We start from the raw sequence: 25,330 nt of genomic DNA, 5'->3' as shown, positions 1-25,330 counted from the left end.
GATTAGACTATATATATGTGCTACTTGATAACCTGGTAAAAAGCTACGCTCCTATCACCTTCCGACCGGCTGTAATTCACCGGCTGTTCGGAGCTTCTATATAAAATGTTTTAAGTATGTTTCCCACTCTTGTTTACTCCCTCCTGGGTTTGAGATGGCCATCATCTGCCAATCGGAAAGATCAAGTGGCTTGGTTCTCAAGTGCGAATCGACACTATAGATTGTGGTACTCTGGGGACATTCTGTGGCTCTAGTTGTACATAGTAAGAGCACTGCCATGCAAATGTAGCACCGAAATTGCACGAACTGAGCAGCGACTCCCATTAGAGAAATGCAATATGAACAGCCTAGTGCTCCAACCGGGTCATCTGCACAAATTGATGCGGTAGTCGACTTCCAACTTTGTTTGAGTCATACTTTACGTGCGTGAATAGGCAAATTGAACAATTTTAATGCCGATTCAGCACAAAGTCAAGAGAATCCGAACACTGCAACAACAATTTTTAAAAACATGGCGTCAATAAAGTCACTCTTTAAAGAAAGCAAGAAAAAATTTAACTCTTCTGCACATCCGACTCACGTGGCTTTTTCTGAGGAGCAGACGGTCCCGGTTTGGTAGCTGGACTGGCTGCGGCTTGCGCTGGCCTGGCAGGAGCTGGCCTCGAAGCCGGCTTAGGAGCTGGTTTTGGGGGCTCTGGCTTGGGGGCGGGCGCTGCCGCTTCTTGCGGTACGGGGATCGGTCCGAAACCTAAAGGGTGCAGGCAGCCCAAGTTTAACTTAAGCTAGTAGTTGAACTAAACTGAGCTGCAAGAATACCTAAAGAACTATCGAGCTGGTGGTGATTCATGGTAATAAAACCTGAGACTCAGGAACACAGAAGCGGACAAACACAACACAATGTGAGACGTTGTGCTCTGTTCGTCCCCTTCTGTGTTCCTGAGTCTCAGTTTTTTATTACCATGAAGCTGAACTAAATGTTAAGGCAAGCCTAGAGTCACGAAAAAAGCTACTCTTCAGAGTAACGACAGTTTGGCCATCTTGCTGCTTAGAAGCATTGTTGCCAGTTACCTCATGTTATCTGAAACCACAGGAAACAAAATTTTTGTCCTCCAGAAATATTAATGCTTAAGTCACATTTTTAAAGCGCATCAATCGCCAATTGCACCTGCTGTGCACCAAGTAACAAAATGGTGGAACCTACAAGTTAATTGGGAAGTGTCCATAGTCTAAGCGTAGCATATTCAGGGCTCCGGGTAAGCTATACGTATCAGGTCTCACCTGGTGGAGCTGGCAGCTCCTCAAAGTCAACTGGTTTCCCAGCCTTGTGCAGCTTAATGGCATCCTCATATTGCTGTGAATAAAGCCGACGTCATTTGTATGTGGATTACGCTCGGCAAAACAAACAGAATTCAACCAAAGTAAAAAAAAATAATTATGTTATTGCCAATTTTTTACATATTTGTTATTTGGCTTTTGTTTAAGTGATAACAATTTCATGACAAACTAAGATTTAAAGAAATGTACATATTATACCAGTACACAATACATGCAGGATACTAGTCCAGTGTTGTGATCGGCCTAAGCCGTCTGGGAGCACCTTTCGGAGCAGCCAAAACAGTGTTTTGGAGCAGCAAATGTGGCCTTTGGAGCAGTCAAGACAGTGTTTCCGAGCAGCAAATGTGGTTTTGGAGCAGCCAAGACAGTGTTTCCGAGCAGCAAAAGTGGCTTTTGGAGCAGATATTCTTAGAAAAATAAAAATATTTGTTTTAAGTGCTGTACAAACGAAGGGCACTTTGTATTGTGTTGTGTTCTGATGTAACGTGTTTTGACGGAACTCGCTGCTTCTGTTTTTACTGCTCAGACATCCCACAAGTGAACAGTGCTGTAGGCATTGCCGAGCAATTCCGAAAAACCGCTTGCCACCGTTTTACTGCATGGTTTCCTATACCCGCTTGCCACCATTTTATTGATACCCGCTATAGGTAAATGAGAACCAAACTGCACATATTAAAATTTATCTGAAAATGACCAACTTAGTAGTACATATTAGATCATTAGGTTGACTAGTTATATAAATGAAAGCAGTCTCCAACTAATGAAACACGTGACCACTGCAGTGCAATGCGAAATTGTCGCACGAGCGGAGATGGCTGTTCGATTGGAATCATGCCACTCCGCTTCGTAGCCAACTGGTTCCCAAAATTGTACACAAAATGTAACTGTCCAGCAAACAAAAAAAACAGTCCAGCGGCACATGCTTGCCAGGCCGGCAGGCAAGGTACAAGCTAAACGCACACACACAAAAAAAAAAAAAAGAACTTGAGCACATTGATGCAAGACATCACGAGCCAGGGCCAATAAGTTCTTGGAATGCTTTGTGCAACGACTGAACCCCAGATAAACAAGCGCGCTGTGCGGGTTCAGCGTGCAGACATTGCCTTCTTTACTGTAGCTCACTTCTCTTCACCAACTTTCTTTTGCGGCAGATTTTTCATGTACTGGGGTCCCTCTCGAAAGAAAGCCCACCGAGAGAAACCTAGGTAATCAATACTTTGACACAGCAGCCTTTGAGTTAAAGAAGGATTTTTGTAGTAGCGTATGATCTAAACAACAGGAATTTTTATGAACATGTGGAGGTACTCAGTTGCATTTTAGGAAGCGCCATATCTGCATCGACGTGGGGACGGCAACATCGGACGTCGCGCGACCATGGTGACTGGAAGGCAGGGACCAAATATTGTTTTCCCATGGCCGTTGCCTTCAGGAACGAGTGCTTCAGCTCACAAAGTAACTAAAAAAAATTGGCTTGCTCTGTATGTTTATACAGCCTTGATGGAGATACGCCTCAACGGGTAATTGGTCTCTTAGCTGTAGATGAGAAATTTAGCCAGTGCAGTACAACCGCTAACCTGGGATTTTTAACGTGCATCACGCATTAGTGATTACACAAACGCCTGCCGGTAAGAAACTCATCCAGATCGAAACGGGTGGGGGCGGTGGGGATGCGAACACAAAGTTACTCCCACCCACACCCGCCAAGCAAAAACATGGTTTCGTTTCAGAGCATGAAGGCATGGCTGGTACCCGGCACGCTAGCGTCAGAGTGTCCGAACTAGTGATGCAAAACTATCGATAAATCGACTATCGATACTATCGATAGTTTTGGAAAAACTATCGATAGTGTCGCAGAACTATCGATAGTCGACTATCGATAGTACTATCGATAGTTTTTCGATAGTCGACTATCGATAGTCGACCATCGATAGCTTTTCGATAGTCGACTATCGATAGTACTATCGATAGTTTTTCGATAGTCGACTATCGATAGTACTATCGATAGTTTTCCGATAGTAAGCTATCGATAGTACTATCGATAGTTTTTAGATAGTCGACTACCGATAGTTTTTTTTACCACCGATAGTCAGATTTTTGGCGGCTATGGAGACTATCGATAGTACTATTGATAGTTTTGCACCACTACTAGAGCGAACACAGTTGCCACACCGCCACTCGCCTGACCTTCCTCCTCTTTTCACCCAAACTCCCGTCTTCGTCATCACTGAAAGCTGAACCAAAGTTGGGATGGTAAGTTCTTGGGCTAGTTGGTGTGCGATTTGAAAAAAAAAGCAAGAAAAAGAAAAAAGGGAGCGACGCAAACTGCTAGTGTCGGAAAACTATCGATAGTAAACTGTCGACAGTACTATCGATAGGTTTAAGATTGTCGACTATCAATAGTTTTCCGATAGTCGATTAACGCTATTTTTCCGAGAGTCGACTATCAATAGTTTTTTTATAGTCGACTATCGATAGTACTATCGATAGTTTTTCGATAGTCGACTATCGATAGTACTATCGATAGTTTTTCAATAGTCGACTATCTATAGTACTATCGATAGTTTTTTTACTATCGATAGTCCGATTTCTGGCAACTATCGATACTATCGATAGTTTTGCACCACTAGTCCGAACACACCTGCGTCTGTCGTTACAAATATTAAAAAAAAAAAAAAGGTGTGAGACGAGACGCACGAGACGACGAGAGCGCGAAACGCGTGACGGCGGGAAAACCATGCAAGACCAAATGGACAATTGATGCAGGGTACTTTGTGTCGGGCGGCCGCTTGCGCCGCATAACACACACCTGCTCAATTACGGTAATCAGTTTAGTTTCGGTTTTGAAAGGCGACTGAAATAGTTTTTCTGGCGCGACTACCCATATTTTGGCAAAATGTAGCATAATGTAGCAGGGTTAGCCCTTTGGCGCAGTTTGGCGCAATTGGCGCAGCAATCACATCACTGCTAGTCTTAGTGGTCACAGACCCAATCTACTTACTATAACATTTTCTCAACTTTGGATGCAGGGTTTACAGATGAAAAAAAGTCTCAGTTTAGTGACACTCTAGTTATAGTCAGAATTTGTTCCGATGAAAACTTATGCCAGCCGTACAAATGACTCATGATCAGCATAGTTATATCTGGGTAAAAATTTAGTGGGCTAATTACACAGTGAAAAGGCTAACCCCGCATCTCAAATTCTCAGATAATTCTGAACATCACAGTGCTAAAGTAAGTTACGAAAAATGGCTCTATTGTTTAAAAAATTGTTTGAAAGAACACAAGTTATGCCCTAAAGCTTTGTAGATTTTTTTTTTTTTTTCCGGTGCACCGTGCGACACATGATCTTCTAAGAATTTATAACATTTCAACAAAAATTCCATCTGTTTTGGCAATAGACACTGGTGGAAGGCAGCTGTTCTTCCGTTAACCTAACCTTAGGCCACCCCTTTTCTGAAGGAAGCACTTGTTCCATAACTTTTATCTGCACTAGATTGGTGGTGTGCGAAACGTCAAGCTCAGCACTGCAGTTCAGGTGGCATTTCAGGGTATGGACAGTTATCGTTGCCCTCTCATCTACCAGGATCTTTCCATACAGCATATCAATTAGGTATTCACATCCTCTCCAGGAAAGCAGAAGCACAGGCCAAAGCTCATAACACATGAAAGCACTCTTCGACTTGCAACTACAGGTTTCTCTTGAAAGGGAGTCCCCAGAAAAAGAAAGAAATAGGGAGCTCTACCCAGAAATAAACAAAATCGGAAAATCTCCTCAGAAATAAGGAAATTGCTTAAGAAATGGGGAAATTTCCTTGGAAATAAAAATAGGGATCCTGAAAGAGATGGGGAGAAGACCCCAGAAATGGGGAGAAACGGGTAGAGACCTTGACAATGCGGCCGAGACGCCGAACTTTCCGGTCGTCTCCCTTCCCCTTGGCCTCTGTGATGGTGCTCTGGTATTTCTCCAGTCTCTGCTGCAAGGCCTCGAGAACGCTGGTCGGCGGCGGAGGTGCGTTGAACAGCGAGGGATCATCGTCTTGCACTGGTAGTGTCAAGGAATGAACATTGGTAAACGGTATTTCAGAAAAGTACTATGATACCAACATTCCACTCACATCCCAAGCACCAACAAGTTGCTCTTCGCTTCTTGCATACCGCAACTGAACTTCTGCCAGACTTCCATTAGTGCAACTTTCCGTGTCTTTTTTTTTTCTCTTCAAGATATGGACAGCGAGGTCCCTATACCCAGCACCAGCCATTTGTGGCAAAAGCTGCAGTAAATGCTGCATTCCAGAAAACAAACTTTTTTAGTTTTTTTTACGTGCAGAACCGATTGCCAGAAACCGATTTCGGCATATTTAGGTCAGTCGAAAATGGGAATGTGGAAACCTATCTGCTTCAAAGGATGACTTATACTTTGTGCTTTCCCGTTTTGCTCGCTCACTTCTTTTCCACGTCCTTTCCCCTCTTCACCTTGCACCAATGTGGCTGCCTTCGCATTTTAAGGGAGAAGGAAACTAAAAGAATTATGTTTTCCGCAAACGGCCGCAGGTGTAAGTCGGCCTTCAAAGGAAAACTTCATTGAAACTCCGGTAGATTACGTGCAAAGAGATGTTGCACTTCCCTAGAAAGACAAGTGACCAAAACAGAGAAAAATGACTCACCATTCTCATCAAGATACGCAGGGAAAGACGGCTCGTCTGCTCCAGCCACAGGAACCGCGACGGCAATGGGAACGCTAGGAGGCCCCGCAGTGGATGCCGTAACTGCAAGACACAAACGTAAGAGAGTAAACTAATAGTGCCAACTATAATAGAAAATACTATATGTATGGTCTGCTCCCTGATATGGCAAGGTGCAGGCACAGGCTTGCGACCTTGTAGAGTGGTTTATGTAGCTTACTCCGAGCCTGCACTAAACAATCTAGATTTGACTGCCTTCCTCCAAGGACACCCTTTTCTCTTAAAAAACATCGCAACGAAAACTGCTCCTTCAGCTTTTGGCCAAAGCCATTGAACAATGACCCTCCATTCACACCGAAAATAAAGAAGAAAAAAAGGCCTTTGGAGGTTATCGGCTATGAGCAAAGGTGAGACGATTGTCACTGCCTTATTTAGGGCAATGGCAATCATCGTCGGCCACCAGCAAAAGCTATAAGCACGCACCACTTCCTTTTGCACACAACTCAGCTGCAAAAACACTCGTGCAGCAAGAATTCTTATCAAGGCCCTCCATTTACACCAGTGGCCTTGGCTTCAAGATCTACAGCAAGGAAAGACGAAGTAAAGGAGGGGCCGGTTGCACATCGAACTGAGCCAACATGATGGCTAGACCTAGGTTGACGATGTCACGGAGCCCGTAACAAGGAGGTTTGTTCAGAGAAGTTGACTATATAATATCAGCTCAGTCATACCTACTCAAGAAGAAGAGAAAGAGAGGAGAGGGTAGTACCAAACTCTTGGTTTCAGAGCCTGTGAGAATAGGGGAGATTACGTATTGAGCAACAAGCATCACAAAACTTGCTGCCTTTCCACTCTGGTGAAAGACCCGCGAAGCTGCACTATGATGGAACAACCTCAAGAACGACTTCTTGGATGACCTCAACGACGACGCCTAGAGGACGTCTAGGACGACCTCAAGGACAACGTCTTGGATGAACTCAAGGACGACTTCCACGACGACCTCGAGGACGGGATCAGGGACGACGTTTAGGACGACCTCAAGGACGGCGCTTAGGATGACGTCTAGGACAACCTGAAGGACAACCTCAAGCACAACCTCAAGGACGACTTTTAGGACGACTTCAAGAACAACGTCTAGGAAGATCTCAAGGGCGACTTCTAGGACGACCTCAAAGATGACTTCTAGGATGACCTCGAGGACAACCTTCCGGACAACTTCAAGGATGACGTCTAGGACAACCTCAAGGACGACATCTAGGACGACGCCTAGAGAAATTCAGCCTTTCCACACTGGTGAAAACCAGAGTGGAAAGGCTGGAAAGGTTGCCGCCATCTATGAGCGAGGCTGGCAAGCTGGTTGCCTGGTTGCCGCTGTCGCTCAAAGATGGCGGTAGCTGTCTAGAGTTTTGTGTCAACATTTGTTCGGTACTAAACACGATCCTCGGAAACCTAGCTCTTAACAGCTCCGCTGTAAAAACATTCTTGGTCCACAAGTACATTGTCAATGCAACAAAACAAAAAAAAGCAAAGTAGTAGTGCAATAGTGCTGGCAGGAAACACCAAAAAAGAAAAACCGCAGAAACTTCTGCTAAGAGACTCAGTTCCTTGAAGGCCCCTGTCTCACTTCAAAATATCCAGCAGGTTCTTTTCAGAGCCAAGGCAACAAATGTGACAAGACCAAAACGAAGCTCACCAGCAAACTCTGGGGGAGGAGGGGGCATCTTCGTGAGGTCCACCGGCTGTCCTTGTGCAATGGCAGCTAAAACAGTGTCGAATTGCTGCAACGTAAAAGGACCACATCAAACAATACCACATGGTGCAGTGCCAATTACGCAGTCCTACACAAAAGTATTACCTACAATTCACGAGATATATAAAGTTGAAAGAAAAAAAGCTCTCGCACCTAATGTGCAAACACAAGGTACATGGTTAGAAGCAGCACCATGATTCTGTTTCTCCTTTTGGAAACTTTGTCAACGGGCAGCTGGGTGGATGCAGGAAGCGCTGTGTTGTTCATTTAGACAGTGGGAAGTGGGTCAGCCATGATGGGCATCTGCTGTCTACGCTGCAGATGAGAAATTCTGCCGATGCAGTACTACTGCTAGCCTGGAATTTCAACGTACATCATGCAGTAGGGATAGACGATCAGACACCAATACGATGCTCGTCCAAATCAAAACGGGCAAGGGAGGGGACCGAGCCCAGGATCCCCGGGTTCAAAAGCTCCGAGCTGCCATGCACTGACACAACAGCCATTGAACACTGACACCAGTCTCCAAGACATTTACAAGAAGGACCTTAGGAGAAGGCAAAAACAACTGCGACCCCCAAGGGTCCCCGTGCATGCATTAAAACCCTCGGTGGCAGATAATGGCGTAGGGCCAAAAGCACCCACCTTGGCCGTTCGGATGTACTTGATGGCGGTCTGCTGGTCTCCGCGCTTCTTGGCGCTGAGCGCCGCGTGCTTGTACTGGTCCCGTCTGGTCGTCAGGGTATGCTCCGTTGAACCGGGGGCCGGAGCGGCCGCTGCAGTCGGCTCGCCAGACAAGGAACCCGAACCTAGAGCAACGTCGGCCACACTAACGTTGGTTCTCTAAGGTGGGGGTTCTAAAACGGGGTCTTGGAACCCAGGGGTTCCCCGGAGCACCCTCATGAGTTCACTCAGCTCCCAAATTACCTCAGCCGTCCCTGCCCTTAAGTAAATTGTTTTTCCAGTTTAAGCACCATTCTAGCAGACCTGAGCAGGGCGTCTAGTAAATTATTATTTTTAAATTCCTTTACTTTTCCAGGTTTTCCAAATTTCAGGTGAAATTCCCTGACCAGTGTAGAGAGGGTTAAATATACAAGACCATTACAACACAAGGCATTGAGCATTGAGCACTGTGAGGATCATTTTGCACGGGCTCAATCCAACTTTCATATTCCAAAATATTCGGGTTCGTCCAGTCCATATTGAACAAGCACTTTCTCGCCGCCGACATCGACAGTGAAGAGGCCATCTTCCAGAAACACAATGAAAACACGACGCTCAACCACACACGTCAATAACCGAATGGCAGCATGGCCGCCAGATGCACCCTTTCGGAAACTTTAGGCTTAAGGCTTGGATTGGATTTGTTGGCTGTTCCCTCTGCATCGGGTAGCACACTCTACATCGGGTGAGCAGAGCCCGCGCCCTGCTCTAAGCAAATTAGATTGCCTATTTTTCTGCCCCCAAGTCCTCAAGTCTTTGCTCAAGGCACTCGATGGTGTTTTCGGCTCATTTTCCCTGACTGGGCTCGCTTTTTGACAATATCCCTGCCAATTCCTTCATCTTTCCCAGTAATATAAAATTTTCCTAACAATTCCCGGTTTTCCCGGTCGCTAGACACCCTGCCTGAGTCACCCATGGATGCGTAAGTACGAGCCAAACACTCCCTAAGGTGTGTATTACTAGGAAGCAGAGCGTTTCTTCGGCTACAAGTTCAAAGAGACAAGGGTTCCGCGATGTCGACAAGTTTGAGAATTCCTAGAGTCAAGATGCAAGTATACCTCTGCAATGGTCTTCTTCAACTTTGGTTAACATATTTTTTTTTTTTTTTTTAAGATACTGTGGGCCAGCAATGCAGCCCCAGCAGGAGTGGATGCAGTCGTATGCGCACAAAGTTTGTTCTACAAAGTACCATTTAGGCAAAGTGATGCGAAATTGGGGAGCTGAAATTAAGTCAATTCTAAAAATTATATTCCACAATAAGGCCCCTCCGCAACACTAATATATTCAACTGAATATATTAGTGAAAAACAGCGTGACTGGGACGAGGAAAAAGAAGAGAGATACACCGGACAAGTGCGGACTAGCAACTGAAATCTTATTACAACAGAAACACTAAATTGTGTTTCTTTCTTCTGCACATCACTCATCTTTGTCGTCGTCCCAGTTGCGCCGTTTTTCACTATAAACTCCTACCAACTCGTCCAATGCCGATCCTGAATATCTTGGAAACGTTAAGGCAAATAAACTAACTTTACAAGCGAGCAATTCTGGACGCCTTCCAAAAGCGGTTTGTGGCATCGTACAACCTCGCGAGCCTTCTTGTAGGATTTTATAGTCCCAGTTCATACGCTTACGACAAGCTCTTTTTCTGTTACGTAATGAATATGCGCAGAAAGAGATGAAAGCGTCGAGCAAACAAGAACCACAGGCATAGCAGCACTGGACTGGTTAAGAGACGAAAATGAGGCTATAGTCACTGACAAGGTGAGGACAGCAGGGAGGTCTTTCACTTCTGTGCTGGACGCCGGGCGTTCCAAAGACGCACCCTGCTATTCTTTTCTCAGTGACTACAGGGGCTGATGACCAAGACGAAACTTTCACCATCTCCGTTTGGGATATCAAAGACAGGACTAAGACTTTGCTAGTTTATTCCCCATCAAAATTGCAGTCAAACAAGCCGTGGTACGACCACTTTTACTAATGCAGAGACTCGACTGCAAGGCTTGGATCGAAAGCAACTGTCTCGAGTGAAAAAGAGCTGTAAAGGGCGATTCCTGTCTTACGGGGTGGCGCCGGGGGTGCCGGTCTGTGCTGTGGCCTTGGCGGTGCGACCGGAGCCGCGTCGGGGGCTGAGGGAGCAATCCTGGGCGGATCCGGAGGAGGGGCCGCCGACGGAATGGGGACCGAGGGCAGAGGCTCTTCTGTCATGGGCGAGATGACGATCAAAACGGGAACTTGTGACTGGGGTTTCACCTTTCAGTACGTACCGCTGAACTCCGAAAACTAACCCCCCCCCCCTGCCCCTGCCCCTTCCCCCCTTCCCCCGAGGCTGTTTTACGTATCAAAATCTGGGAAAACCAAACAGTTTCGAATTAGAGCTGTCCTCGAGAAGAAGAAAAAAATAAACCAGGCTTCACGGGAAAACATCTTTATCTACAGCTATATTTTGCATTGACATGGAGAATGGCCCACACTGAACTGTCCACAAAGATGCTTTCTTCTTAAAGGGGCCCTGCAATCATATTTAAGCGTCTACCTTTTTTGCGGTTTCCATGGCTCTGGGGGTTCGGGCAGGCCAGCGGGCACAGAGAGAGTAACTAATTATCAGTGCGTCATATTTTAACCGGACTAAGCGGAAACCTCCTCCACCGACGAGGGTGACCTGCGGTACCGAAAGCGCGCAAAATGTGACGTCTTTGGTCCTAGGCTTACTACTGGTCAGGGCCGCTAAAAGCTTCTTTTTAGTCGAAATACAAAATATAAGTGGCGCAAACCGTTTCAATTATTTATAAAAGTAGTTTTTGTTCAGTATTTTAGATCAGAAAAGAAACGAATGCAGTTTATAAAGTACGGAAACAAGAAATGACCCGTCGACAGACCCGCCACCAAGCGGTGGAAAAGGTGGCGCACACTAGAAAAGAGTAGTGGGATCAGGTGCCGACACGGAAAGGTCCCGGATGTACGCGGCGGCGCTGCGGTCATATGGACAGGAGGATCCAACCGGCTCCAAGCGTTCCGAAGGCCTTTGGCAAGAAGCCTTGTCTTGCGGCCGTTTCGCGGTATGGCAGCGCGAAGTAGCTCCCATTTTGAACTGATCTTTACCCCGTGTTTGCCGTTGTTTGTGACCAATGAAGTGTCATGCCGAATTAGTGTTTAATCGCGCAGCAAATGCAATGAGAGCCGCCGTGGCTCCCCGCTGCATACAGCCTATCCAGAACATGCTTTAGTGGCGCCCTCTCGCGCCGTCGACACAGAGTGCGGCAGCCGTGAGCGCTCGCTGAGCTCACTACTCCTCCTCTAGTTCACGGCCACTCAAACAACCAAGGACGTCATGAGGGAGGTTATTTTTTACTTGTTCTTTGTAATTTTAATTTACCTATAACTTTTAGAATAAAGCAAAATTTGAGAAAAGAAAAGTTTTATTAAGTTACTAAGGTCAGTGCGCTCAGGTTTGGTGCAAATTAAAAACAAGTAAAAAAGTGCTTGCAGGGCCCCTTAAGGAACCACACCCTTTATCCCGTTTTTATTTCGTTATCGGTTCCGGGATGTGCTCTTAGTACTTGCGTCAGCACTAGTTCTTAGGTTGGGGAAGCCCATGGCCACGTCCTGCTTTCTCCAACATGAGCCTCTAAGAAGGCCAATTTCTCGTTCAACGCCCAAAAATAAACACCAAAAAACACTGAAACTCTGAAAAGAAATAAAAAATATAAACCCTGAAAAAAACATTCTGAAATTCAAAGAAAAATAAACCCTGAAAACATGTGACCCTACCTATTTCCAACTGCAGACATCCTCAAAACATCTTCGGGCCTTGAGGAAGACCTAGTTTACCTCGAAAGTACCCACTAGAAGAAGCTCTTTTACGACTGCCGGCATATTTTTTTCGCCTACCCGCCACAAATTAAGTATTTCGTCGCGTGGGAAGAGGCGTGAACTCACGGGACGGTGCAGAAGGAGGCGCAGACGCAGATGCCGCCTTCGGAATCGCGACAGGAGGTGGTATGTCCTCCTCGCTGATGGCGCCGCCGGCCCTTGCTTTCTTCACCAAAGACTCGAGTGTCTGAAACAAGAGAAGAAAGAAGTTTAATCATACCCTACTACTATTCACATTTTTTTTTTACAAACACAACCACGCATTAAGCTGAGCATAAGACACATTCAAGATGAAGACCCAAGGCCAAGCCATTCGAAAACAACAAAGGATACAAAAGAAGCCTAAAGCAAGACTTATTTTAGTCGTCGTCCTTTTTCTTTGCATGTTCGCTGTGAACTCATGCTAGCTCGTTCAATTAACCAGACAAGTGAAACATCCACAGTCGAGTCGTTTGCTTCCGTCTCACTGGCCCCAGGTTTTCATTTTGAGTAACCCTCTTTCTTGAACCAAAGCAAGTGTGCAGGCAAGCTGGTTCAATACTAACGTGACAACCCAGGAGCGAAGGAAAAACAGGACGGAAAACACAAAGCTCCAAAGAGCTTTGTGCTGTCGTCCCATTTTTCCCCCGCTCCTAACTTGCATATCACTCCTTTTTGAGGTCTAACAGTAGTGAGTCACATCACAGTACAGCCAAAGCAGCACCACATGTAAATTGCATTATGCAACCAAGTTTGAAGTACCCAGCAGAGCAAGTAGAGACCATTATTTATTCATTATTAATACTGCCGATCTGACAACCTTTGACCAGTTTGGTAGAGGCCATGGAGTTGCACCTTAGCCAGTTTTCTGTTGGTGTGCCAGGGAATTTCTCTTTATCAATTTTGTAACCACTCTTACAATAGCACCTTGAGTGGAGCTGTTAGCATTCTCAAATAAAGGAAATAAATATAGCAACATTAGCATCGCAGGGACAAGGCCAGAGGGGTGCTAACCTTGATGGCGCGGCCGAAACGTCGGACCTTCGAAGTGTCACCCGCGGATTTGGCTGCAGCTTCGGCTGCCAGGTAGTTCTGCAGCCGTTCCTGCAACATCTCAACCTGGGATAACTCCCCGCTGGGCTTCGGAGCAGGTGCCGGCTGTGTTACAGGCCTGGAAGATTCAGAGCAGTTGGACTAGTCAGTTGTGCATCATGCTTCAACAGAATACCATCTAACAATCCCCTAATTCAAGCAGGACCGAAACCACTATTTTATCTTCAAGACCATAGTCTGCACCTGTTATGTAACTTGGAAAAGCACACAAATAAAAAAAAAGGCTTTTCTTTTATAGAGTACACCTGGTACATAGTTTGCACCAGTTGCATAGTTCACACATAAAATACTTATACACAGCACACACTGAGAAATACTAGGCCAGAGCCATTACCCTAAGTAGAGCTATAACTGGTGTAAAAACAGGGAAGAAATGGTTACCTAGGCGGTAACACAGGTACTGCACCGGGTGTTGGTCTGGGTGCAGGCCTAGGTGGTGCCCTATCTTCTTGTTGGGGTGCCAGGTCTTGCAACTCGGCCTGTTTTCGTACAACAAACATAAAAAGGAGCCCAACCTCCATCACCGCGAGCAGCGCAAAAATAGATTATTTGCCCAATTACCCCAGCATTAAAGAGGATGCTGGGAACGTAGGTACACGTACCGCATGTGCTCGCCTGCCCATAAAAGAGTAATAACCAAAATAAAACATTCGTGGAGGAGTGTGCATGCAAAGTATCATTCGTTTCAGGTTTTTGCTTCCAAACAGTTACGGCGAAAAGTGCCAGCATGTGGAGATCGCGTACCTACATTCCCAGCATTCTCTTTAATGTTGGGGTAATTGGGAAAAAAGGTCTATTCCCTGTCTTTCGAATTGCTCGCCCGAGAACTTCACCAACTGCTTTCGCTTTTTGCTCAATATCCTTCGCTTTGATCAAAAAAACCAGTTCACACACCTGCATTTGGGCAGCGCCATGCACGTTGTGCCCGCCTATGACGCGAAAACGCACTGGCAACCTGGTACCATTCATGTGGCAGCCCTAAAGCATATCTGATCTACGTACAGATTTCCTACCTCCTTACACATTGTTCTTTCACCGTGGGCTTCAAAACATTCTGACAGCCTTTAAAGGGATACTAACGAAATTTTAGCGCTTATTCTATGGTCTATATGTGTTCAAAGGAGCAGTATCACATCGAATACACCAATATCTTGTTAAAAATTCACGAAAAGGAATTTTAAAACGAATTAAACGATTAGCAAAGAGCACCTGGTGGATGTCGCTAACGCCTCGTTTGTAATGCCCATCTAGGAACCTTAAGTGATGGTGAGTGTCTTGCCTCCAGCCACGACGAGAGAAGAGGAGGAGGAGGAACTCGCGTCTCCCCGAGAATGCCTTTTGTGTGTTCCAGAAGTAGCTATTGTCCCACTACAAGATTATAAAAGATTAACCCGTCACTCAAAATTCGTACAAAAGCAGCCGCTTCGGTGGCTGGAACGACCAAGCCATCCCCTCTACGTCAGCCTCGCAGTAGCTTTGCTCGTCCCCAGACGACCTACGTCACAATTGCGTAGGATCTCACGTGCTCTAAGCTGGGCCTTCTCCGAGCACTTGCTAGAGTGGGCCATTTACAACAAAAAACTACTGCCACCAGGCTCAAAATACAAACGTGCGATTGTCATTTACGGATATTGTGGATCATATTCAACCTATTTTTGAACACGACAGATATATTTCAAATTTCGTTGAAGTATCCCTTTAAAGCGACCATTCCTCATAGACGATGCGCAGATTCAAACTAAAAAATACCGCAAAACCCTCAGTCTAGTCGTACGCAAATCGTTGTGTTCCGGGACTGGCCAAGAGATGGTGCCAGCGTGCCCTCTCCTTATGAGCAGTCACAAAAGGTTGCGGTGCACTCGGCCACAAACGTGCGAACCACCCTCAACATTCAGACAATCTAAACTAGAGGGCCAGGGCCAACAAAACCTACAAACTACTTGGCACTGCTGGAAGTTTGGATTGACGATTGCCATCCACTAGGTCAACATTTGCAGAAACACTGCAGGCATGATCAAATCAAATCAAATCAAATTTATTCGTTGTCACATTTTACATGACAACAGGGACTGGGGCAAAAAGCTGCTAAAGAGCAGCTTGACAAGGGTCCCAGCCCCCGTACAGTTTGCGACAGCTTCAAACAATTTAACGACTAAAATTTAGTTTACAACTACACAGTGTACAGAGACTAGTACACACCAATGCAGAAACTTGATTTATACAATACTAAATTTGTTGAAAACATATAGACGAAAAACACACAGGCCAGTGAAAGAAGAACTCGAATAATTAAAGCAATGATACAATCGTACATGAAATAATACATCCAGTTCATAACGAAAAATATCAGCAGTATTCAAAAATCGCCTAGAAAAGTAAGTTCTTTTAATTCCCTATGTGATAGTGATTCAAAATGGCGACCTTTTCTGTACAAACTATTTAACATGGTGGACAATCTGAAATGGAGCGTCTGATTTAGGTAATTTGTACGCGTTGGGCGAATCATCCAGGGTTCATTTTGTCTTAGGTTGCGTAGGATGACGCGATGTTTTAGGTTGACTAGTTTAATAAAATGAACATTATTGTGTTGAAGAGCCCTGCGATACGTTGACAGAAGCTTGTAAGGATACATTTGCTCAACGGTTTTGACATTTAGGGATTTAAATAGTGATTTAGTTGGATGAAGAAATGGAGTTCCTGAAATTGCACGTACGGCCTTCTTTTGTAATAGATGCAACTTATTCAGATTACTTTTTGTTGTGGTGCCCCATATCAGGTTACAGTAATTTAAGTGAGAAGAAATTAATGTATTATATATAGTTAATTTAATTCGAGTAGGAAGTAAACTTTTAAATCTTGTAAGCAGGCCTACATTTTTAGATATTTTTGCTTGCATGTAGTCTATGTGTGCATTCCAGCTCATATCATAAGAAAACAACACACCCAAAGTTTTAATACAATCCACAAACTCAATTTCTTCATTGTTTATTGTAAGATGAGGTAGGTTAATTATTTTCCTATTTTTGGGCCTAAACAAAATAGCTTTGGTCTTTTTACAGTTTAATTTTAGTTTGTTGTTAAGCGTCCAGGCGGCGATTTTTTTTAGCACTTCGTGCACTGTAGCAATAGAAGTAGAAAGATTGTTATGGGAGAAAAAAATACTTGTATCATCAGCGTAAATTATCAGCTTTACATCATCGCTTTTGGCCACATGCACAATGTCGTTTATGTATAGTATAAATAGCAATGGGCCTAAAATGCTACCCTGAGGAACACCCGATTTGATAGAAAGCCTGTCCGAATGAAAATTAAGAAAAGACACGTATTGATTCCTATTTTCTAAGTATGATTTTATGAGATCGAGTGCTACGCCTCTTATTCCAAAAAATGGTAATTTGGCAAGTAAAATATCATGATCGATGGAATCAAAGGCTTTTGAGTAATCAAGAAAGACGCCTAGTGTCATCTTTCTTTCGTCAAAATCTTTCACAATTTGTTCTTTCTGGTTTAATAAAGCCAATTCGGTAGATCGATGTTTACGAAAACCGAATTGCGCATCGGAAATTAAAGCGTGCTTATCAAGATGTGTTATGAGTCTATTGTGTATTAGTTTTTCAAGTGATTTAGAAAAGACAGGAAGGACATGAAAACAAGTGCACTACGTGCTTCATTCCTTCTCAAACCCATAATTAATACTGCTCTATCTGGCAACCATGTTGCGCCACAACGACGTAGCACTTCGACGCACGCAGCTATTTGAGCAAGCCGTTCGAAGAGCTTCCAGCTTCCACTTAGAGAAATTGAGCTGGAGGAAAAAGGTTGGCAAAAACAAATTTAAACGAAAAAAACAAATTTTTAGAGCTATATTTACGACGCAAAACGAATTTGTAGTTGGCATCCACGGGAGCCTGCCGAAAATGGGCTGTTAAAGCCACGTGACTGGCCACAATTATCAAGTGCTGCTTGTGCTCTTTCGGGGAGCTTGCTAAGGGCTCTAAAAGTTACTTATTAATCTTCGGTTTAAGTGGAAAAAAAACACTTAATAAGTAATTTTTAGAAACCATAGGAAGCTCCCGAAAGAGAGCAAGCACCACCTGATAGACCCGTGCGCCGGTCATAAAATGACGGCAGCAGCGCGCCAGTGTTCCTTTCCGGCGGCGTGGGGGTTCTTGGGGACTTCAGCGGCGGTGCTGAACGGCTACGGCATAACCTACAGCTTCGGCGGTGCAGTGCAGCTGCGCGCAGGTCTACCATGGGCCTAGCGGCAGCCCCCGTGGGCACCAACTACAAATTTGTTTCCTGCTAGAAATATAGATCTAAATAAAATAAAAAATGTTTTCCATCCAAAATTATTTGATGACACCTTCTTTCCGTTCAGGCTGCATAAAAAAGAAAAAACATTTCCTTTGCATGTGTTTTTTTAATAATATACCAACGTGCTTAATCAACATTTCTACACGTTATGCAAAATGCTACTGACCACCAAGTCGGGGTCGTCTGACAAGTTGGCGTCGTCTTCCTCGTCCGTACCAGTGTCGTCCTTCATGATGGCTGCCGCCATCATCTGAATAGAACCCAGGTCCATCGCTGAAAGAATAAATTTGCATTTCGGTTATGTGTCTTCTGGTTCGAACCTTCCGTGTGTCACGGGTGTGCAAGGAAAACCGAAGATGCATTTAATCGTTTTACTAAATTATGGTGCCCAGAATGATTCTTCGATTGACGTGTTTGCCGTCCTTTCAAAAGTGGTCCCAAAGCGGCAACGAATTGCGTTTGTGCCGGGACTGTGTGATGTGCAACAGCGTGACATTTGCACGATGTCGTCAGGCGGAAATCGAGCGACAGACAATGCAAGAACAACATGATGCACTGCTAATTATTCCACCAAATCGACACGGCCTCTATTTTAGATGCGTGTCAGATTGGCAACGTGGGAGAAATTTCTATCACTTCTAGAGAAGATACAACAAAAAAAAAGGGGGAAATCGCATCAAGCCAATTGAAAGTTCATATGATTGGCAGCAATGATAAAAAAATTTAACAAAATAAAAAAATGGCCTTTTTCGATAAAGTGGGTTCAAAATATTGGTCAATCTCATTCTCATTTCATTTCATTTTATTACCTTAAAGACCCCCTTTTGGGGGTATTACATAAGGGTTGGAGTTACAAAAATAATCAAACATGGGTGCTAGTCTTCAGGAGGATAGATGATTGGTAACATTTTTGAAGAAAATTGATGGGCAGGTGATGACAGCAATGTGGTGAGGAAGGCCGTTCCAGTCTGGAGCTGCTCAGGGGAAGAATGACGCGGAAAAAGTGACAGTGCGAGCGCGTGGGCGAGCAACCTGGAGAGGATGACTGGTGTGGTGAGATATGCGTGCGGGAGGTACGATGTAAGGTGAGATACAGAGGGGGGAATTAAATAACTTGTGAAACAAACAGAGGGTGGCGATGCGGCGACGACAAGCGAGACTAAGTAAACCTGATTGAGCTTTCAGGGGTGATACGCTGGTACTGTACGAGTATGAAGAATGAATGAGTCTAGTAGTGCGATTTTGGACTGCTTCGAGTGCGTTGATGGGGTATACCTGGTGAGGGTCCCAGACGGTGGATGCATATTCAAGCTTTGATCTTATTAGTGATTTGTAGGCGAGTAGTCTTACTTCCTGAGGGGTGTGGCATAGTTGACGTTTCAGGAATCCCAGGGTTTTATTAGCAGATGAGGTAATGTTAGTAATATGCATACGGCAAGATAAATCGCTGCAAAGGGTGACACCAAGGTACTCATATGATTTGGTTAATTCTACGGGGGTGGTGGTGATAGTATAGGGAAAGAAAAGGGGATTGCGGTAGCGTTGAGGGGACATAACTTTACATTTAGTAGAGTTAAGTGACATTAACCAATGGTCGCACCATCGCAGAACGTGGTTAAGGTCGTGTTGGAGGGCAGATTGGTCCGATACGTTTGTGATAGAATGGTCGATTACGCAGTCATATCCAAACTTGCGAATATTACAGGATAAATGTTGCAATAAATCATTAACATATATTAAAAATAAAAGAGGACCAAGAACAGACCTTTGGGGGACGCCTGATGTGACTGGGATAAGATTAGAAGACTGGTTATAAACTAGGACAGATTGGGAGCAGTTGTTAAGAAATGTTTTAATCCATCATAAGATATTATGGTCTAAGTTCAGCTGAGCAAGTTTAAGCAGCAAGCGCTTATGAGGTACGATATTCCAAATTTCATATAAAAATATTTCGTGAAAATAAAATAAACTTATGCCTGCCGATAGCCCATGTATAGGACTACACCCGCATAGTATTTGGTAAGCAACAAATATAATAACTCATGAGTTACAAGGCTCTGAAGATGTCACCGCATTGTCAAAGAGCCGATGTTTGGCATTCTTTCTCAATAAACAAAAATACAAAAGTATTTTCCTTTGAACTAAAGATAGTCGAAATAACATACAAGAGCACAAAACATTACTGTGAGCTTTGTACGCTTTCCGTATTCATACCAGTGTAAAGAACTGGGTAGAAAAATCACGGGGTAAAAAACAGATTTTTACCCTGCTGCACTCAGTATTTTTTCCTGAAGCGAAATAAGTTTTTAAAAAATTTTGAAAAGCAGTTTTGTTCTTTGCAGAAGTGGGGCAATTACATATATTTTTTTTTTTTTATAATCGAAAGACCCACCCCGACAAGCGTGTTTGATTTCAAATGAAACCACCCAACAAACCTTTTTTGTTTGTTCTTTATTATTTTTATTTTTTATTTGGAGGTTTTTCAGATTTGGTACGGTTTGGTGACAGACAAATGATTGGCGTTTATTAGGGTGTATGTAAAAGAAAACAGGAAACGGGCATGGAATACACCAAACCCCAGGGCGCACATGTGACTTCAATACTTGAAAAATGTTCCGGATCCAATTATAAAAAGTAAACAAGACAAGGAATGCAGTTCCCGAAGGAAGAAGCGGTCTTGCAGACAGTTCAGTATGAGCTGTGTTCTGGATGAATGCACAATAAATGTGCAGATAGTAGATTTCTTCCAGTGAAACTTGGATCTTTTTTTTTCAAGGACAGCCAATATTTTGGGGTTTCTCGGTTCTCTCCAACTGTCACAAAACCAGCACGGGAACTGCTCTCGCTATTTGTCGGCACATTCCGAGAGCGTGGAACCTCAGCAATGACGCACCTGGTTTTGGGGCTGGCTTTTTGGGCTTGGCCTGAGACTTTCCAGACAACAGAGCAGAGAGCTCGGCTTCCAAATCCTCGTCGTCGCCATCCCCTCCGCTGTCGTCGTCACCTTCCATATTGTCCAAATCCGGAATGTCGAACAGGCCCAACTGCAGAGAGCGACCAGACGAGTTTGAGGTAAACCTTGTCCCGGAGTTCATATAGTAAAAGATCAGCCCTTCCATACTTTGTGGGGTCTAGAATTAATCTGGGGGGGTAATAAATCTCAGAAAGGTGCTCTGGAAGGGCATATACTTTTGGATTGTACACCATATGTATGAAATTCTGGGGGTGGGGGTTGGACTGAAGTCTGGTGGCATGTAAGGGAGCTGTTGGGAGGGGAAGGGGGTATATGTAAAGCACTGGTGGGGTCACACTCAGCTGGCTCAGAAGGGAAATTCACAACCTTCATGACCTACTGATAATACACTTCAACGCTGCGGTTTCATCCATTTTGGTGGCTTGTCCATCATAAGAACTTTCGCTATTAGTTCGAAACCGCAAATATGCTACTTCAAATTAAGCAACGAACCTACCACTGCGAGATGAATGAATACACAAGTCATATATATATATATATATATATACATATATATATATATATATATATATAGGTGTCCCTGATGTCACATCAGTAGCCACTGTGAAGGGCCTTGCTGTGGCATGTGTACCTTCTACGTCATACATATAGCACTACCAAATTTGTTTTTCTCAGCAAAAACAAGTAGGAATGGCTATTGATACAGTGCAACAATGTCACAGGCAAGATATATGCAGGAGGCATAGAGAAACTTGTCAAAGCGGTGGATGTCAGTGCAGAACCGTACCCTCTTTGCAGAGTTAATCCCTTTACTTCTTTGCTACCTTCGAAGTTGGGGATGGAAAGAAGCTAAGCAGATGATCTGTTTTGCAAGAAATCGAGTTCGTGTTGGTGTCATGTCCATATAAAACGTTTTAAAGACCAACACACAAGGTGAAATAAAAACTTGTCCAATTGTTCTGGATCGTTGCAGTGCCATCATCTTCCAACTAGTAGTAGTTAAGTAATTGCAAAAACCAATAAAGCATATACTCAGCAGCTTTTTTTAAAATTCGTTTCTGAGTAATTGTTGCAAAAAAATAAACTCGTAGGGTCAAGATAAACTAAGCCAATACAGTAAACAGCTATTTCTAGTAATAATAACAAAAACTGACTATTATTACAGCTCAAATTGACATATGCAAGTTTCGTCGCAGCAGCGAAGGTTAAGACAGATTATGCGGGACGATAGTCATGCTGTTTATCTGTAGTCGTGAACCAAAGGCAGCACGTTTTGCGCAATATCGCATGAATCGAGCAGCCAGGGGTGCACATTTGCGTACCAATGACGCAACCACAACTCCTTTTCGAACAACGGACAGTCACGCCTATTTTTTGCCAATAAACCGAGACGTTATCGGTGCAACCGTTTCGTGCAGGTTCGCGGGTGATTTTGACGTTTTTTTGTACTAGATGAAAAAGACCAATTTCAGCTTAGTGTTAAGCAAGGACGGTAAAGTTGTGAGAGCGCAGGTTTCGACTACTTCAGTCGGGATGCTAATCAAGCAAGCGTGAAAGTTCGCGAACAGTAGGAGTCATAAACACCTGCGCCAACGAATTCTTGCCAGCCCCGGACCGAGCCTTTGCACCTCCTGCTCTCTTTGCCATTTTCAGGGAAGTCTTTTTCAGAACATTACGATTAAAAGCAGAGCTCCGAGCACTGTCGCCGCAAACCCCAGCAACAGGAACGGTGGTTACTGCTTGCGATTCCGTCAAGAGATGGTCCACCCTGCTGCGCAGGCGCGCATTCTGCGCCGCATGCGTAGCCGTCGTGAGGAGAAATTCTTTACCGAGTGATATAATAGTTGGCTCGTCTTGGATTAGTCATACAGAGCTTTATTTCTTAGGCTACCTTTTATATCTGCAAGTTTTTAGAAAATATTTTTTTATTTTTTTTCGTGTTTTTTAGAATATTATTTTATTTATTATTTTATCTTCTACCACGAACAAAAACCCAAGGTCAACGGTTCAGCAGGTCATGCGAAGCAATCCGAACAGTTCGTCCAAACACACTGGGCCGTTCCCGTTCTTTGTTGTGTCGTTCACGTTGCGTAGCGGCGTAGCTCTCTTGTAACGGTCACGCGCGGCTCACTTTTACCGAAAAGTGGTCAAAATATCACCCGGGTACGGTATTCTTTTTGAACGCAGGACCTTTCTGAAGATCCCAAGAGCCACGATAATGAACGCCACGGGCTTTTCTCTCTTTCCCGTAGCTCTTCAAGCCGAACTGGACGACATGGACGCCGGTCCGATCCTGCGAGACATCATGCTGGGTGGAGGCGGACAGTTCGGTGATGACGACTTCGACCTCTCGGACTTTGCCCTGTCCGAACTGGCCATGTCCGCGACGGCCTCGGAACCCTCGGAAACCAGCCGCCACGACGGTCGTGAGGTATCCCCGCCGAAAAGTCCCGAGTCGACTACCGTACCGGCGGACACTGGACGGCGTTCCCGCGTTCGAGTGGTTAGGCCTAACTACGCCGTGCTCGCTGGCGGTAAGTCTCGAGGCCGAAGCAAGGGTGGTTCCGTGTCGAGCTCGGACGAAGACGGCCGCGGGTCTCCGACGTCCACGGGCGAAGCGGACGACGCGTACTTCTCGAGCCGCGGCAGCTGCATGTCCAAGAACGCGATCGCGGCCCGGGAAAATAGGCTTAAGAAGAAGCTCTACGTGCACAAATTGGAGCGGAGTGTCCGAGCCCTGACCACGGAGAACGCCGAGCTGAAACGGCGTACACGGGACATGACCGTCGAGGTCGAAGACCTTACTGAAGAGGTGCGGTACCTCAAGAGCGTGCTCGCTAACGTGGACGAAATATCGGCGCTGGTGCGGAACATTCGGAGCTCTAGGCCTAACGTTATGACATCGTTGAAGACCACGGGCAAGCGGAGACCTGTTGAAGACCACGACTACGTGGGAAGCAACGGTGGTGGTGGTGGCAGTGTTAAAGGTTCCAATTGTGCAGTTTCAGGGCCAGGTGGGAATGGCGTCTGCGTCCACGTCGCCGACGGAACCCTGTCGCTGGAGTTCTGTCACCGGTGTGCTTCGCAGTCCAAGAAGGCCAAACTCGAGGCCCAGACGGGCTGAGCCGCCATCTTGATGGTGGTTGCGACTCTGAACAGACGATGGTCGGTACAACGTGTCACCTCCCTTCTTCACTTTGCATGGAAGACGAGCCCTGTCGACCTACAGCAGAAAGAGAATGTGTAGCGAACTTGTAGCGCGTGTGATCTTTGAGTGGGGCAGACGCTTTGCTTTTCACGGCTTTCTTTCGTTACAGGTGAACTTCAGTGGCGGAGGCTGCTCATGAAGAAGGTCCGGGAGCTTTCGACTACTGTGTCTGTCAACCGCACTCTTCTGCCGATGGTTGGTATCCATTGCCTACCTGTCGAGCAGTGGAAGATACGGCCGGTTCAGATTAGTGCGCGTTGGTGGGGCAACCGAGCCAGCATCGATGCACATAATGACAGTTCGCCACTCGATGCTCTCGGTTGCGCCTCCTTTGCCAGAAGTGGGGGATGGGAGGAGCTTTAATAACGCTTGTGACTCAATCGTGCAAGTTAAGAAAGCAAGGCAGCACATTGAACTGTGGCCAGAACAAACAAAAGATGGCGAGGTAGCCCGTCTCATTATTTTGGCGCTGGGCTGAAGGACCAGTCATTAGAAGAGATTTTTGCTTTTTAGCGTCCACTGCTGTCTGGACCCAGACCCGGGAAAATGGCATCAAGTAAGGGAACTGCGTGGTGTTGGTAGGTCTGGTGGTAATCCTTAAAGTTCTTGTTTGTCACATCTACAAGTTTTCTGTGTGTGTGTTTTTTTTTTGTTTTTTTTTTTTTAGTTTTCTTTACATTGAGAACATGAGCCCTGTTGTGAATAGCCTTCTTTTTATGTACTTTGAGAAAGTGTTTAGTATTAAGATGCTACACTTCAAACTGTTGTAAATAGCTTTCTTTCTATGTAGTTTGAGAAAGTGCTTAGCATTGAGACTGTGCTATGTTAAGACCTGTAAATAGAACCCTGTTTATTTGGAAATGCAAGTCACAAAGAAGCGGTCAATGTATTCCCTTTTGGAACTACTGTTGTGCTACTTGGCTCAATAAATGTGTCTTGTGTTGAGCAGATTTCTGGTGGTTGGCTACTTTATTAACATTTAATCACCAGGATTATCCAAACAAAAGGATCATTTGTGAAATTACCAAAGGAGTGCCCTGGGAAAAGATATTTGCATTTGCCTTGTCATTATAAGGTAGTTGAAATAATCAAATTAAGGTCTTGGCAAAGATGTATGTGATGTAATTTTTGGATTCAAGTTTTTGGTGTGGTAGAGTTATTGCTGCAAATTGAGAGTAACTGCTTGTGACATACTCCTAGGTGCCCAAATTATTTAAAATGTCATTGCCATAGGTGAGTCATTTTGTAGAAGTCTGAATGTTAAGCTATGAAGCTTCAGGAACTCGCGTGTTCTCCAGCTTCATCGCTAGGGTCGCGTGTCTCAGTGGTGCATCATGTATATTATTGTTGTGACTTCGGTCTGGGTTCCCTTAACTTTT

General features: G+C 44.8%; 2 protein-coding genes across 3 annotated transcripts in view; one reads left to right on the top strand and one right to left on the bottom strand.

The window, feature by feature from the left end:
- Nucleotides 1–22,530, bottom strand: part of LOC120838736 (coiled-coil and C2 domain-containing protein 1-like) — a 36,542-nt gene extending 14,012 nt beyond the window's left edge. The window contains exons 1-13 of the mRNA XM_040208778.3: nucleotides 22,328–22,530; nucleotides 20,663–20,813; nucleotides 17,936–18,042; nucleotides 13,837–13,934; nucleotides 13,357–13,513; nucleotides 12,430–12,550; nucleotides 10,554–10,691; nucleotides 8,413–8,576; nucleotides 7,711–7,795; nucleotides 6,000–6,101; nucleotides 5,220–5,377; nucleotides 1,279–1,351; nucleotides 581–748 (exon numbers count right to left, since the gene is read on the bottom strand). Coding sequence (XP_040064712.2) covers nucleotides 581–748; nucleotides 1,279–1,351; nucleotides 5,220–5,377; nucleotides 6,000–6,101; nucleotides 7,711–7,795; nucleotides 8,413–8,576; nucleotides 10,554–10,691; nucleotides 12,430–12,550; nucleotides 13,357–13,513; nucleotides 13,837–13,934; nucleotides 17,936–18,042; nucleotides 20,663–20,813; nucleotides 22,328–22,390 — 1,585 coding nt within the window. The 5' untranslated portion in view covers nucleotides 22,391–22,530. The remainder of the gene's footprint in view (nucleotides 1–580; nucleotides 749–1,278; nucleotides 1,352–5,219; nucleotides 5,378–5,999; nucleotides 6,102–7,710; nucleotides 7,796–8,412; nucleotides 8,577–10,553; nucleotides 10,692–12,429; nucleotides 12,551–13,356; nucleotides 13,514–13,836; nucleotides 13,935–17,935; nucleotides 18,043–20,662; nucleotides 20,814–22,327) is intronic.
- A 249-nt stretch (nucleotides 22,531–22,779) lies between these two features.
- LOC120838735 (CREB/ATF bZIP transcription factor-like) lies at nucleotides 22,780–24,901 on the top strand. Of its 2 annotated transcripts, XR_006076732.1 has the most exons (3): nucleotides 22,780–22,906; nucleotides 22,996–24,146; nucleotides 24,465–24,901. XR_006076732.1 is itself a non-coding variant. In XM_040208777.3 (2 exons), exon 2 carries the CDS (start codon nucleotides 23,019–23,021, stop codon nucleotides 23,865–23,867), a length of 849 nt encoding a protein of 282 aa, XP_040064711.2. In that variant the 5' UTR covers nucleotides 22,780–22,906; nucleotides 22,996–23,018; the 3' UTR covers nucleotides 23,868–24,901. The 2 variants fall into 2 exon arrangements, 1 of the variants encoding a protein (XP_040064711.2); XM_040208777.3 differs by having other exon boundaries at nucleotides 22,996–24,901.
- The last annotated feature ends 429 nt before the right edge of the window (nucleotides 24,902–25,330 follow it).

This window comes from Ixodes scapularis, unplaced genomic scaffold, assembly GCF_016920785.2.
Source record: "Ixodes scapularis isolate PalLabHiFi unplaced genomic scaffold, ASM1692078v2 PGA_scaffold8__174_contigs__length_109621045, whole genome shotgun sequence".
In the NCBI taxonomy this organism is placed as follows: Eukaryota; Metazoa; Arthropoda; class Arachnida; order Ixodida; family Ixodidae; genus Ixodes; species Ixodes scapularis.
The sequence above is the reverse complement of the archived record's forward strand: the minus strand, read 5'-3'. Positions and strand labels throughout refer to the sequence as shown.